The following is a 12,694-nucleotide window of genomic DNA, read 5'->3' as shown; positions in this document are numbered from 1 at the left end:
AAATTATTAATGATCATTACTCGTATAACAGCTTGAGACATCATCACCAGTCATAGATTTCCGCAGTATGGCTGGAGCTATTGACTTCTACGCTTGGGTACCAGTTGCACCTCATTAGGGAGGGTCAATAAATTAGAGTGTCAGGCTAAAAACGTATACAAATCACATTACTAACAGCAATAGACAATACAGTATAGATATTCGCTTTTATAGTCCTCAATATCTCATTTATTGTATGGGGTCATTCATGTCTGTAGGGAAATGTAAACAGGTGTAATGAAAATGGGAGCCAGGCAGATTCAAATAATTTATATTACAGCAGGTTTTCTATTTTCATGTATGTTGAAAAATGTAACATGGAATACACATCAAATTCCTCTAAAAAGAAGAAAACAAACAGTTGGAACTCTCAACAGATTAAAAAACAAGCATTTACAATGCAATAAGTCTAGCAATGACATTATTTTGAGCTATTGACATTGTAAATGGCAATGCCTTTAAAAAAATTGAAAGGCATTGTTATTTACAATACCAAAAGCAACACCTATTGCATTGCATAGCGCGGTGTCCGAGGAGACGGCGCCGTTCTCATTAAAGTTAAAAAAAAAAAAAGTGTGTTGGGGGCAGAGAGAGAAGAAGAAATGACGAGACATGTGAGATGAGGAAATAAGGCACGGAGAAGTAAAAGTAAAAGATCCAGTTCGGATGCTAGAGAGAAAGAGAACAAAGGAGGGAAGCAGACAGCTGGTTGCAGAGAGAGGTGGTCAGTGAGTCTAGTACACTAAGGGACAAATTAATGAATAGTCAGATGTGCGGATGTGGGGACAAGGAGGTGTGTAACTAATCATTCTGCGTCAAGTGAAAAATGTGTAACTCAGAGGAGCCAGGGGTGTCTGGCAGCACCGCCCCATCCCTAAAGCCATGTGTGTGGCGAGCGTGTCCTGAACGTATCCATTCAGCACAAGGCGCCTGGTTGTAAAACAGACCAGAGTAAACACGAAGCACACACTGGGCAATAATGTCCTCCCCCCCTCCCCCCCACACACAAGCACAGAAAGCCCTCCAGCCCAAGCACTTAAAGAAAGGTATTGCCATGGGATTAAATCAAGGGCAGTGTGGAGCTGTCTTGGAAAAAATATACAAGAGGACAGGCACGCCCTGGTGTGATGAAATAATGAAGTGTTACCAGCCAAACGACTGCACTATGTCCGTGGGGGAATACTTTTATCGACAGGCACACTAAAAAAAAGTGTCACAGTGCCTTACCGAAACTGCCACATATTGATTAAATGTAACCAAGGCGCCAGTCGTAATAGTACGGACACAACTGAAATACTGAAAAAAATCTGGTCATAAAAAAACCCATAGATTACTAATTAAATGAACAATATGGCACTTGTTACTGGTTACCGCTTGCTGGGCCGCGGGGTCCTTGATTCAGCATGCAGGTCGCTCAAATCTCTATACTGATTTCAGATATGACGCGTCCTGACGCTAGCATCGAAGTGTGAGGGTCACCAGAGAGGCAAACGTGGAGAAAACGTCATGCAGTGTGGAGTGCCATAACAGCCCTGTGAAAGTATAGCCACACTCCCGACCCCTAATTCTTAGTCGATGATGCCTCATTTGCCCTCCCCTCCATTTCCTCCCAAATATCCCCCCTCATCACTCACGGGCATGCCTTTCAGGCGGCTCTGCTTCCAAGCGCTGATTATGTCAGTGAATGCGACACAAAGCAGTACGGGCGGAGCTTCTAAATTACACGGGAAACCAAACAATGTGTACACAGAGAGCACCGCCCCCTGGAGCCAGCCCTCTGAGACAGGACCAGTCCTCTCTACACTGCCCCCTCATACCCTCCCCCTCAGAGCTGGGGCCAGTCTCAGTGCAAGCCACCACCATGGTACACCTCTGCGTGCCGTAACTACCAGCGAGGCCCCTGATGCCAAACCAGTGCGCCAAGACACCCAAGGCCAGATGTCTGACATTCTCCAGGGCCAGCCCCCACTAAGGCGGCCCTTTGTAACAACTCCCAATGTCACCTGGGAGACAGCCCCCAGTACCACCTGCAAGGCATTATGAACATCCCCAGAGCCAGCCCTCGGTCCCATGACCAACCCCCATCGTGGCCCGCAGGGACGCATATGGCATTATGCAGGGGCAATGAGACGCAAGCTCTTGAGAATCGTGAGCACCGAGGGCTATTTTGATTCGGTCAAGGAGGGGGCGGATTTGCTGCAAAGGGGGGGGGGAATCTGTGTGTTCCCGTACCCTGGCACCGGACGGGGCAGGGACAGGGCAGCGAGATAAAGTGACAGCTACAGGGGAGACAAGCGCTCGCCATTGCGGGAAGGCAGCCGCTTGTTTATATTTGCATAAAGCGCAATGCAAATATAAATAAGCAGCTGAGTGAAACAGATGTGTACACGCCCCCTATAGATAAGGAATTGCTTCACGACAGCTGTGAAGCAGATGACCCAGTCCGGATGGGCCGTTCAAAGAGGAGGCAGGGCGTAAACAAAAAAGCCTATTTTCAAATAAGAAGCAAGCGTTTAACATCATTTCTGATGTACGCCAATAAGAAAGAGAGGCGGCACTTCAAGTGCCCTTCAAAAATCTCCTTGATCACAAGAGGTCTCACAGAGCGAGTAGCGCGCATGCGCTGCAACGCTAGGCGAGATCTAAAATGTGTGTCCTTTGTGGAAAGAATTTCCGAGTGAAACTGATGCATACAGACAGCCATTTAACTAGAGTTGCCGGATCAGGTCAGGTCAGAAAGTCCTGGCCTTTCATATATCAGATTAGCGCAATGCCTCAATGCAACTGATTGGATTAGCGAGCCTGGTTCCCCAGAATTATAAAAGGAAATGCCAGGACGGTATATTTCATACTGGGCATCCATGGAACAATCTGACACTCTAACATTGTTTGTGCTATAAATGCCGGAGGTAAATTGCAGTGCTACATTGCAGTGCAGGCGCACGGCTATATGCAAGAGGCCAAGGAAAGCATGGGCATGCAATGTGCACTGCACTGTTCCAACTTGAAGCAGAACAAGATTTGTAGGAGCATGAACTGTGAAGTTTCTTTAAACAAATATTTCTCTGAGTCAGGCCAAGGACCAAATTAGAGGTGACATTCAGGGCCTTTCTCTACCCGACAATGTTTCCTCTAATTATTTTTTTGTCTGCAAGGTAGCAGAATATTTACATGAACACTTTGCTTAGCTAGGTGCACAGGCCAGGGGAGTGACAATCTAATCAATAATAATTAGGCGAGTGTGTGGGATTAAAAACCTTTGCACTGACTCAACAATAATAATTATCAACATGGTGAGCATTTGGGATAGGGCAAATTGCACCATCAGAGAGGGGGGAAGACCTACTGGTGCTCAGGTCGACCCAAAAAAATTAGCTGATGGTAGAGCATAGAGTCACAAGTGAGCCAATAAGGGGTAAAGCAGTCATGGCCCCAGAGCATATGGACAAGTAAATGTGAGCGAAAGACCCCATGGCACTGTTGACCCTTCCTGTATCTTCTGTCACTGCTGTGATCCCGTAAAGACCCTTACAGCTGCGGAAGTAAGAACCTTAACTAGGCTGGTGGCATATCTCATCTCAGCAGCCAACTGACAAGTCTCAATTGCTCCACAGGAGCACCCAGCGGCGGCTGGCACAGGTAAATGTGGTGGGTGGGGTGAGGCGGGGCGGGGCAGGGGGGCTAAGTCGACAGGCGACGGAATAGGTATAATTAAATAAATAAATAATACCTGTTTCGACGTCTGTCGGCCCTCCCCCCCCCGACGTGTCCTGCCCCGTCCACCATGTTTACCTGTGCCGGCCGTCACTGGTTGCATCCAAGGCTTTTTTTTGCCTTTTTCCTCTTGGAAGATGTGATTGTGTGATGAAGATTTATGAAGTGAGCTGAGCCATGAATTTGCTTAATCCTCTGCAACATAGCATGAGCTAAGCAATCAAAACATTGAGGCATCATTTATGAGGTTTTGGGGCAGCGCAGTGCTGCAAGGAATTTTGCTGCACTGCCCTGCATCAAACAAAAAGGGCAGGAATGCGCAGTGTTTATGAGATATGGCACATTCCTGTCCTTTTCCCCAGCGTTCGTGCACAATAGACGGCCATGCACCAATGCACACACCCTTGCACAATGGTGCTAGGGTGTCTGCATTATAGGGGGTGATCGTTTTTCTGCAGGAAGGGATACCTTCCTGCACAAAAACAATCACAAGAGGTGTTTTCCTCTTTCTATGTGTGCCTCTGAATGCAGCACACATAGAAAGAGGAAAAACGAGGAGAAATAAAGATAGTACTTGTTGCCCTTGGGGTGTTGTTAGAATCTGACACAGTCCCTGATTTATGATTCATCGTAAATCTGGGAATGCTTCAGATTCCATGGGTGTTGCATGGAAACACCCACAGCAACACCCATGGAAATCCCCTTTAACGCAGTGTTCAGTGTGAAAGGGGCACGTATAGTGGCTTTGCATGGCCTTGTAAACATGCTGCAGCTCATTGCGCTACCAGATCGCCAAAAAAATGATGTTCCTGTGACACAAACGTGCTGCTATGGGCCTGGTAAATAAGGCCCGTAGCATCCAAATACCCATCCAGCATTCGTCCATCCTTCCATCAGTCCCTCGACCCATCCCTCTATCCGTTCTTCCAATACACCAATAATTTGCACCAGTATGTGTGTTTTCTTTTACTCTAAGTAGGCCTGTACGTGGGCTGTGGGTGAGTATATGTTCATCTCTTAATATGTGTGATTGCAGTTTAGGTGTGCTGTTTGCTTGTACATAGGTGCCTGCAAGGGCATGGCTACTGGATGTCTTTCGTTCTATGGTATTGATGCCTGCTTGTGTGTATGTTGGTCTGCGTGAATGGATAACATCACGTTTATTACTCTACGAGCTCCATCACATGCTTGTTTGTCCTTTGCATAGACATCTGCGTGTCTTTTGGTGGCAATGCTGAGTTGATTCTACTGTTGGTCACTGTGTGTTGGTGTCTGTGTGACTGTTGGCCTAGGTGCACCTGCATGCTTGCAAGTTTATGCTCATGGGAGACTGTCAGTTTGTTGGTCTGTGTTTGAATTTGTATAGCTTGCTGTGGGGGTGTTATCTGTCCATCTATATCTGCATCCATTCATTCATGCCATGAAGATGACTGAATTTGTTAACCCTGGAGCTGACAGCTGTTGTAGCCTGGAGGTCATGAATTTAAATCATGACAAGGCCAACTCAGCCTTCCATGATTCTAAGGGCAGTAATTTGAGTACCTTAAAATTAGTTAACAGAAGTATGTGACATATGTAGTGCATATCAACACCCAAAGTGCAGTATGACGTGCTACTGCTCCAAGAAAAAAAATATTAGCTCTCTGCCATTATTTATGCCCCTTTTGCTGATTGTTAATCTGTGTTTTTGGTACTGGTGATGCGAAAAACCATTTCATGTTTGAATGCATGTGTGACTAACACTATGCGTGAATCTGTAGGTCTGTTGTTGGTGTGTATTTGAGTGCTTATAAGTCTGTTGTTATGCACGTGGATGCTTGTATGCGAGATGACCTGTTGAATGGTCCCTTGGTCATGTGCATGGGTTTGTTTATTTCTGGTTATCTGTGCTCTTAGGTGCATATGCTTGTTGGCCTGTGTGCACAAGTGGCTGTACTCAGCGCCTGTATGTCTGTTTGTTATTCTCTGCAGGCAGGGCACAAGTCCTAAAAAATAGAAGTGGGGGGACTAACCTAGTTAATGAGTATGCCAGTGGCATCACAGCGTGTGACATCACAGCTCGTGACATCACAGTGCGTGACAGCACAGCTCATGACATCACAGAAAGTGACATCACAAGAAGTGACATCAGATCTTAAGCCCTCACATGTATGTTTAGCAGGTATATCATGAGTACATTTGAGCACATTTCGAGTATACTTGCAAACCCTCCTGATTTAGGCAGAAGATTCACACTTTTGTACACTACGCATAAAACAATGTTGCCTTTTGTAAGCATAAAGCTTTCTCTAGCCATAGTGCTTTAAAAGAAAAAATAGTGATATTTAAATTATTACAACTCCTCCTCGGGAGTAGTAAGCGCTATATAAATGCTATTTATTTTGTGCAAATACTGGGAAAGATCAACACATCTGACATTCTTACAGTGCATGTATATCTCCTAAACAGGGACTGAACAAAGTGAAAAGCTGTCTCTCTTAAGTATGTGTGAAGTGCTAACAAGGTGTGAGCCTTTGTTTCCCCTCTGCTGCATTTGCTTCTAGGTGTGAGGCTCCTGACTGCTGCCAGCCAGGAGACTCGAGCCTGATGACCCCTCAGATTCGGCCTTTAATATGGGCCCAGCAGGAGTCAGAAATAAGAGAGCCCCGTCACTGCCTGCACGTTGTTACGGATCGAAAGCAGATAAATAACGTGCAGACGCTGCTGAAAGTGTCCCGGTTTTTGGAAATTACGCCGGGACAAATTCAGCATCTTTTTCAGTGGGGCCCAACTTCTTGGCAGGGTGGACAGCATCCACCCTGTAAAAAAGTGGCTGGACGCCGTCCACCCGAGTGTACCCCCGACTCTTGCCCTGTCTGCAGGTGCCTATATGTCTGTTGATCCGCATGTATAGGCTCGTTGGCCAATGTATTTCGGAGTGTCTTCTACGTGTCAGTGCGTGTTGTGTGACTGTATGCCCATGCGCTAGATAAAAGCTAAACTTGTCTTGTCCTTGCTAATGCCTGTCCATGACCTTGTGGTATGTTTTCATGCACTGTGTGGTCGAACTCCTTAGCGACTCACAGGACAATATCAGTATGCATACAAATTACTCCTGCACATTTAGTGTACGTAATAAATTCATAAACTTTGAGACTTCAGTGAACAGGGGCTGCAAAGTTAAGTATCTTTGGCACGGTTTCCCGATTGCTTCATTTCAGCAGAATACCGTGTTCCAGTGATGCGCCCTTAAACAAAAACATAATGCAAGTAGTGAAGTATAGTCTTGGTTCTCCTAAATTAAAGCATTTGGGCCTATACACTTCATGATAATCAGGGCTAGACCGGAAATGCAAACCGGTCCTGGCAATTGAGTCGAACCACCCGCGGGAGCGGTTGGAGGGGGGAGGTGCGTGTTGAAAACACCGCAGCTGCTTTTGTTACAGGGGGCCAATATCGCAACTATGCTACAAAACCGGCCCTCTATAACAAAAATGGCCCCCAGGGGTCCAGAACCGGCCTCTACGCTGGCGGCCGACTAGGGAAAAGCCCTGTGCCCGCTACGGTCAGTCCAGCCCTGATGATTATTATTGGTGCCAACAAAAGTCCATGCCCGGAGCCATGGCCCCAAATTTACTAGAGATTATTGTGAACAACTGTGCAATGCAAAGTGGCACAAAAGTCAACAATCAAAAGAGTTGAGGGAAGCATATAACCAAACAACTTTGCACCATGCAACACCAAACGCCTGAGAATCAATGAAATGAGAATGCAACAGAGCAGGAAAGCACAAGCAGTCCTCGATTTCACCACACACAAAACCTGGAGCTAAATCACGATGAGCCCGGCTGACTCACCACAGAGATCCTGGGCCAGGTTTATCATTCTTTCATGTAGAACAGCAAGCCACCTTGCTGCGTTGTTGAAGGGGAAAGAGTAGGAATGTGCTGCGTTTACAATTATAAGGTGCATTTGTGTCCTTTCTGTGGGCTGACTCACTTTTGACTGCCTAACGCCAAGGCAGGCACCCTTTGTCATGGTGCAAGGGTGCCTGCGTTGCTGGCAGGATTGTTTTGTGCAGGAAGAGGCACTTTCCTGCACAAAAACAATCCTGAGAGGCATTTTCATCTTTCTACGTGTACTGCAAACTGCAGCACATGTAGAAAGAGGAAAAAACAAGGAGAAATAAAGATATTTCTTCTCATTAAGCCTCACCTCGAGAGGCATAGCATTTTGACAAATTCCTATGTCTACCACTAAAGGTAAATCTGGAGATATGCCAAAATCTATAGGTGGATGCGTGGAAGCACCCACGCTCCAGCCATGGAATGTCTCCCTGCTGCATAGTAATGCAATGCAGCAATTTCCACTTCCTTGCGTTACTCTAGATTTATTATATGCAAAAAGAACAATTGATGGACATGGGCTGGCATGGTGAGAAAAAGAATGATGGATTTAAACTAGATCTCTTGACTGGGGGTGAATGTTTTGATTTGTTCTTCATTCCGTCCATCAATTGTGTGTCTTTTGCTTTCTCGCCCTAAGTGTGCCGGGTATGCCCAGACTTGAGACCCGGGCTCACTGTGCCACTGGATTCAAGCTATCCTGTCTGATGAGTGGTGAAACCCGGAAACTGGTCCTAGGATGCTTGTTTCTGGTCTAGGGAGGATCTGGCTTGGCAGTTCGGGCTGGACTGTTCCCATGAGGCACAGGGTCCAGACTAATTTGCATATGGCCAGGTCTAAACTGGGGTGGCATGGAGAGCAAAAGAATGATGGATTTAACCCAGATCTCTTGACTGGGGGTGAATGTTTTGATTTGTTCTACATTGCATCCATCAATTGTGTGTCTTTTGCTTTCTCGCCCCAAGTTCTCCGGGTATTCCCAGGTGTGGGTCCTGGGATCACGGTGCCACTGGATTCAAGCTATCCTGGCTGATGAGAGGTGAAACCCTGAAACCGGTCCTAGGATGCTTGTTTCCGGTCCAGGGAGGACCTGGCTTGGCAGTTCGGGCTGGACTGTTCCCATGAGGCACAGGGTCAAGACTGATTTGCATATGGCCAGGATTAAACTGGGGTGGCATGGTGAGCAAAAGAAGGATGGATTTAACCCAGATCTCTTGACTGGGGTGAATGTTTTGATTTGTTCTGCATTCCGTCCATCAATTGTGTGTCTTTTGCTCTAGATTTATCAAGGCACTTAGGGCCACATTGCCCTTGAACCTTATTGCACAGAGGAAGGGCAGAACAAAACTTTGATAAATCTGGCCCTTTTTTGTGTGCCTAAAGTGCATAAAGTTAAATCAGTTAACCCGATATGGCTCCAGGTTAGTCTGTGGTTTTAGACCGCACAGCTCAAAAAAGGCAAACTCTAAATTGAGCTCTAATTTTGAGAAAGATGGAGCTAAATGAATTGGCTTTGCATACATTACAGTTACTCAGCCCTACCCAGAGTCCATTATGATGCAGCCCTAGGTGTACAACAGGATAGCAACTGACTGCGCGTGGAATTCTTGTGCTGAACTCCAAACTAAGAAAAGGCCAACAATGGGCAAATTAAATATCACAAATATGGACCAATTCATACAACAAGTAGTAATCCTAAACCTGTAAAGGATTACCTACAAACAAGTGTAGATTTGCCACTTTTTAGTATTGACAAACATTACAGTACTGGGGTGGAAGGCTGGGCCTGGCACAAGTTTCCAGGCTCACTTCTGATAACATTTTGTGGCAATTGCTGCTAACTCCTGTTCCCGCTGTGCAGAGTTTGACACATAGAGGAGTTTTGAAGCCTCCTGTGCAAGTGCATGGGGCTGTGTTCTTTGTTTAGTCAGAGGAAATTAAATAAACAGTGGCGGCCGGCACTGGTATACGTGGGGGCAGGGTGGGGTGGGAGGGTGTACACTGACACGACGGAATAGGTAAAATTAAAAAAAAAAAAAAACCCATTCCTTTGTCTGTCGACTCATTCCCCCCGCCCCGCTCCACTGCCCCACTGCGCTTACCTGCACCGGCCACGACTTCAAATGCCTTTTTCAAATGACCAGTTGTAAGTGTAAAAATCTCTACTTGAGGTTGTTCCTTAAGTACAATTCACACACTAGACACCTCTCACTCACCTGTTTGTTATAGTGCAATGTTTAGTCTGATGAGAAAATTGATTTATTAGCTTGAGCGCTTCTGGTGACGTTAGCGTGCAGAACTCAAAAAATATGGTACTGCATAAATCTTTTTATATTTAAGCGGTGCTAAAATAATTCATACGTCGTTAAATAGGTGCCTCCCTCTTTATATCACTATTTTTTATCAGAGTTGTTCACTGTGTAGCTACATACCCTTTATTAGGTTGCCTATCTATATCCAGACATCAAAATGATGAAAAATAGCACAAAAATAAAATACCCCATTGGCAACCCATTGCAGACTTGTCAGAAGGACGTGCAAGGAGGTCACTAGAACATTCATTAAAAGATTTCAAAGCAAGCTTTCCCTATTTCTTAATGAAGAGATCGCTAACATAACTAATATTACTAGATGACACTACCCGCTGACTCTGCTGTTTTTTTAATTTTTAATTGCAGAACATTTTGTTTTAAACTTTGAAGCCCCACTTGATCTAATTAGTTGTCCCAGGCCCCACAATAACTTCTGACATGCAGCAATTTGGTTAGAAGGAAGGAAAAAGGAACACAACATGCGATTAGGCCTACAGAAGATACCTTCGTCGAGGCAGAAGTTGATGTATTTTGGCGCAGGGGCACATAACAAAACACAGGTTAAACATACACTGCTCAGACATAACTGTTTTCTCATATTCAGTCACTTTGGGAACATAGTTGTACAAACCTTGTACATAGTACTTATTTTACGAAATACCAAGTAATCATCTGTAAGTGGCCATTGTTTTAGTTTTTTTTCATTCTATGCGGATAACTTTTGATGTTCTATCTACCCCTGCTTTCTTCCCAGCATTGCATCGGTGGAGGAGGACACTTCCCTGAGGCTGCTCCCAAGCAGTGCGGAGACTTTGCCAGCTTTGATTGGAATGGTTATGGAGCTAGTGCAGGCTGGAGTGCAAGCAAAGCGATAACAGAGGCCGCGGTGCTGCTGTGGTACCGCTGATTAGTGGAAAACTGGAAACACCACTGCCCATCTATTGGGAAATATTGAATTCCCTTCATTTTCAGTTTAACTCAATCCACATCGTTATGTGAGCTTGAAAATTAGGTAGGAAGTTCTTTTGTGGACAAAGGCGCCAGTGCACCTTAAAACAACGCAGATTGCTAGAATTGTATACTGTAGTTCTATATATGCAGAAAAGTCAAATGTCATTATCACATGACAAAAGAAAAATCAAGGTAGTAAAATGCGGACTGCTAGAATTGAATGCTTTATTTCTATGCATATAAAATAAAACGTTTTTATCATACGAAAAATAAAGAAATCACCTGAAAATGTCAAGTTTGTATTAATCATGTTGTCAATTACTTCCAAATGCCTTGATCATATTTAATCTGTACCAGTCTTCATTTGAAATGATTGCTTTTTAGATTGTCTTTTTAGGTCTTTATTCTTTATTAAAGAAGTACGAAATTTACATTAGCAGGAGTACAGCATACCTGAAATGATCTTCACTAAAATACTGTAAATACAATTGTCATTATAACACAACCAGAATCAATGGTTCTTAACCGCTATATACTAAATCAACAAACAAAAAGTCTAGTAACAACTAATTGGTATAACTTAGTATTTCCTCATTTCTATAATGAAAAAGAGTGAGGGAAGGGGAAAAAAGGGGGCGGGATGAAGCCAATTAAGAGGAAGAGAAGGGTATAAGCTACCACTGTATCATATTAACGATCAATGACAATGGAAGATAAAAAAGAGTTAAGGGAGTTGAACTGATGTGTAGTAGTAGGGGAGGTAGGCAATTTTCTAGAAAGAAAGGATGAAAGTGGCATCCTCAGAACATCTCACTTTATTAATAGCTTAATGGAAGTGATTGCATCACAGTCTAGTCTATGGTGATTTCAGAGCATATTCTACCATTTAAGGAACGTAGCCTCCTGGGTGTTCTTCCAGCTGGACATTATAACCTGAAAAGCAATTGTAATTGACAAATCTGCAAACTTCCCTGGCATAACAGAGTTATTCCATATAGGAGAAGTCCTACCCAAAAAAGTATGCATTTTATCAAATGTAGAAGAAATCATGGAAATATCAGTAATGGTAACCCAAACTTGTAACCAGGATCGACTGATCGGGGACAGTCAGAATACATATGAACAAGATGACTCCCCTCTTTTTGGCACATCTAACATTTATTGTCTGAGGATAATTTGTATTTATATAAGCATAAAGGGGTTAGATATAACCTGTTATAAAGATAAAATAGCGTCTGTGTGGTGGTGGCCAAGCGAGAAGTGGTGTGGATTTTAGACCACATTTTTTGCCATAACTGAACAGGAATGGATTGTTGAAGATCATCTTCCCACAGAGTTTTGGTAATCATTTTTGAACGGTCTATGGAAGTGTGGAAGTAATTGTCAATGTTTTTATCGATGAAGGAGGACTTTGTGGGAACTGTGAAGTTGAATGTAGGGAAACTATTGTTTTGAGCCAGTGATGTGGTGGTAGTGAATGGGGGTAATTCACTTGCTGCAAAGTTTTACTGAAATTGCTTGTGGATGATTTATTACTGTCTCTTAAGATGATAACTGACAGTGGCCTAAATTAACTCTCTGAGGATCTTCTTGCATAAACATTATTGAGAAAAATTATAATGTGTCAACAAGACACTGCGGATGCCTGACAGTAAGTGAAGCTCAGTTCTTTAACTGTAATTAATGCATTTCTTTCAGTAATTCGTAAGACACAGTAGTTACTTTGTAAGCCTGGAACAACCCTGTATTAAACATCTTGGTGTACTGTCAGCATGTGGGTTTTTAATTTTGGAG

At 44.1% G+C, this 12,694-nt stretch overlaps 1 protein-coding gene across 1 annotated transcript in view; it reads left to right on the top strand.

Moving 5' to 3' along the window:
• LOC146772869 (intelectin-1-like) overlaps positions 1 to 11,195 on the top strand; it is a 124,046-nt gene extending 112,851 nt beyond the window's left edge. The window contains exon 8 of the mRNA XM_085637917.1: positions 10,704 to 11,195. Coding sequence (XP_085494043.1) covers positions 10,704 to 10,856 — 153 coding nt within the window. The 3' untranslated portion in view covers positions 10,857 to 11,195. The remainder of the gene's footprint in view (positions 1 to 10,703) is intronic.
• The last annotated feature ends 1,499 nt before the right edge of the window (positions 11,196 to 12,694 follow it).

The sequence above is a fragment of the Triturus cristatus genome, chromosome 12 (genome assembly GCF_964204655.1).
Source record: "Triturus cristatus chromosome 12, aTriCri1.1, whole genome shotgun sequence".
Classification (NCBI taxonomy): domain Eukaryota; kingdom Metazoa; phylum Chordata; class Amphibia; order Caudata; family Salamandridae; genus Triturus; species Triturus cristatus.
This window is presented reverse-complemented; position numbering and strand designations above follow the sequence as displayed.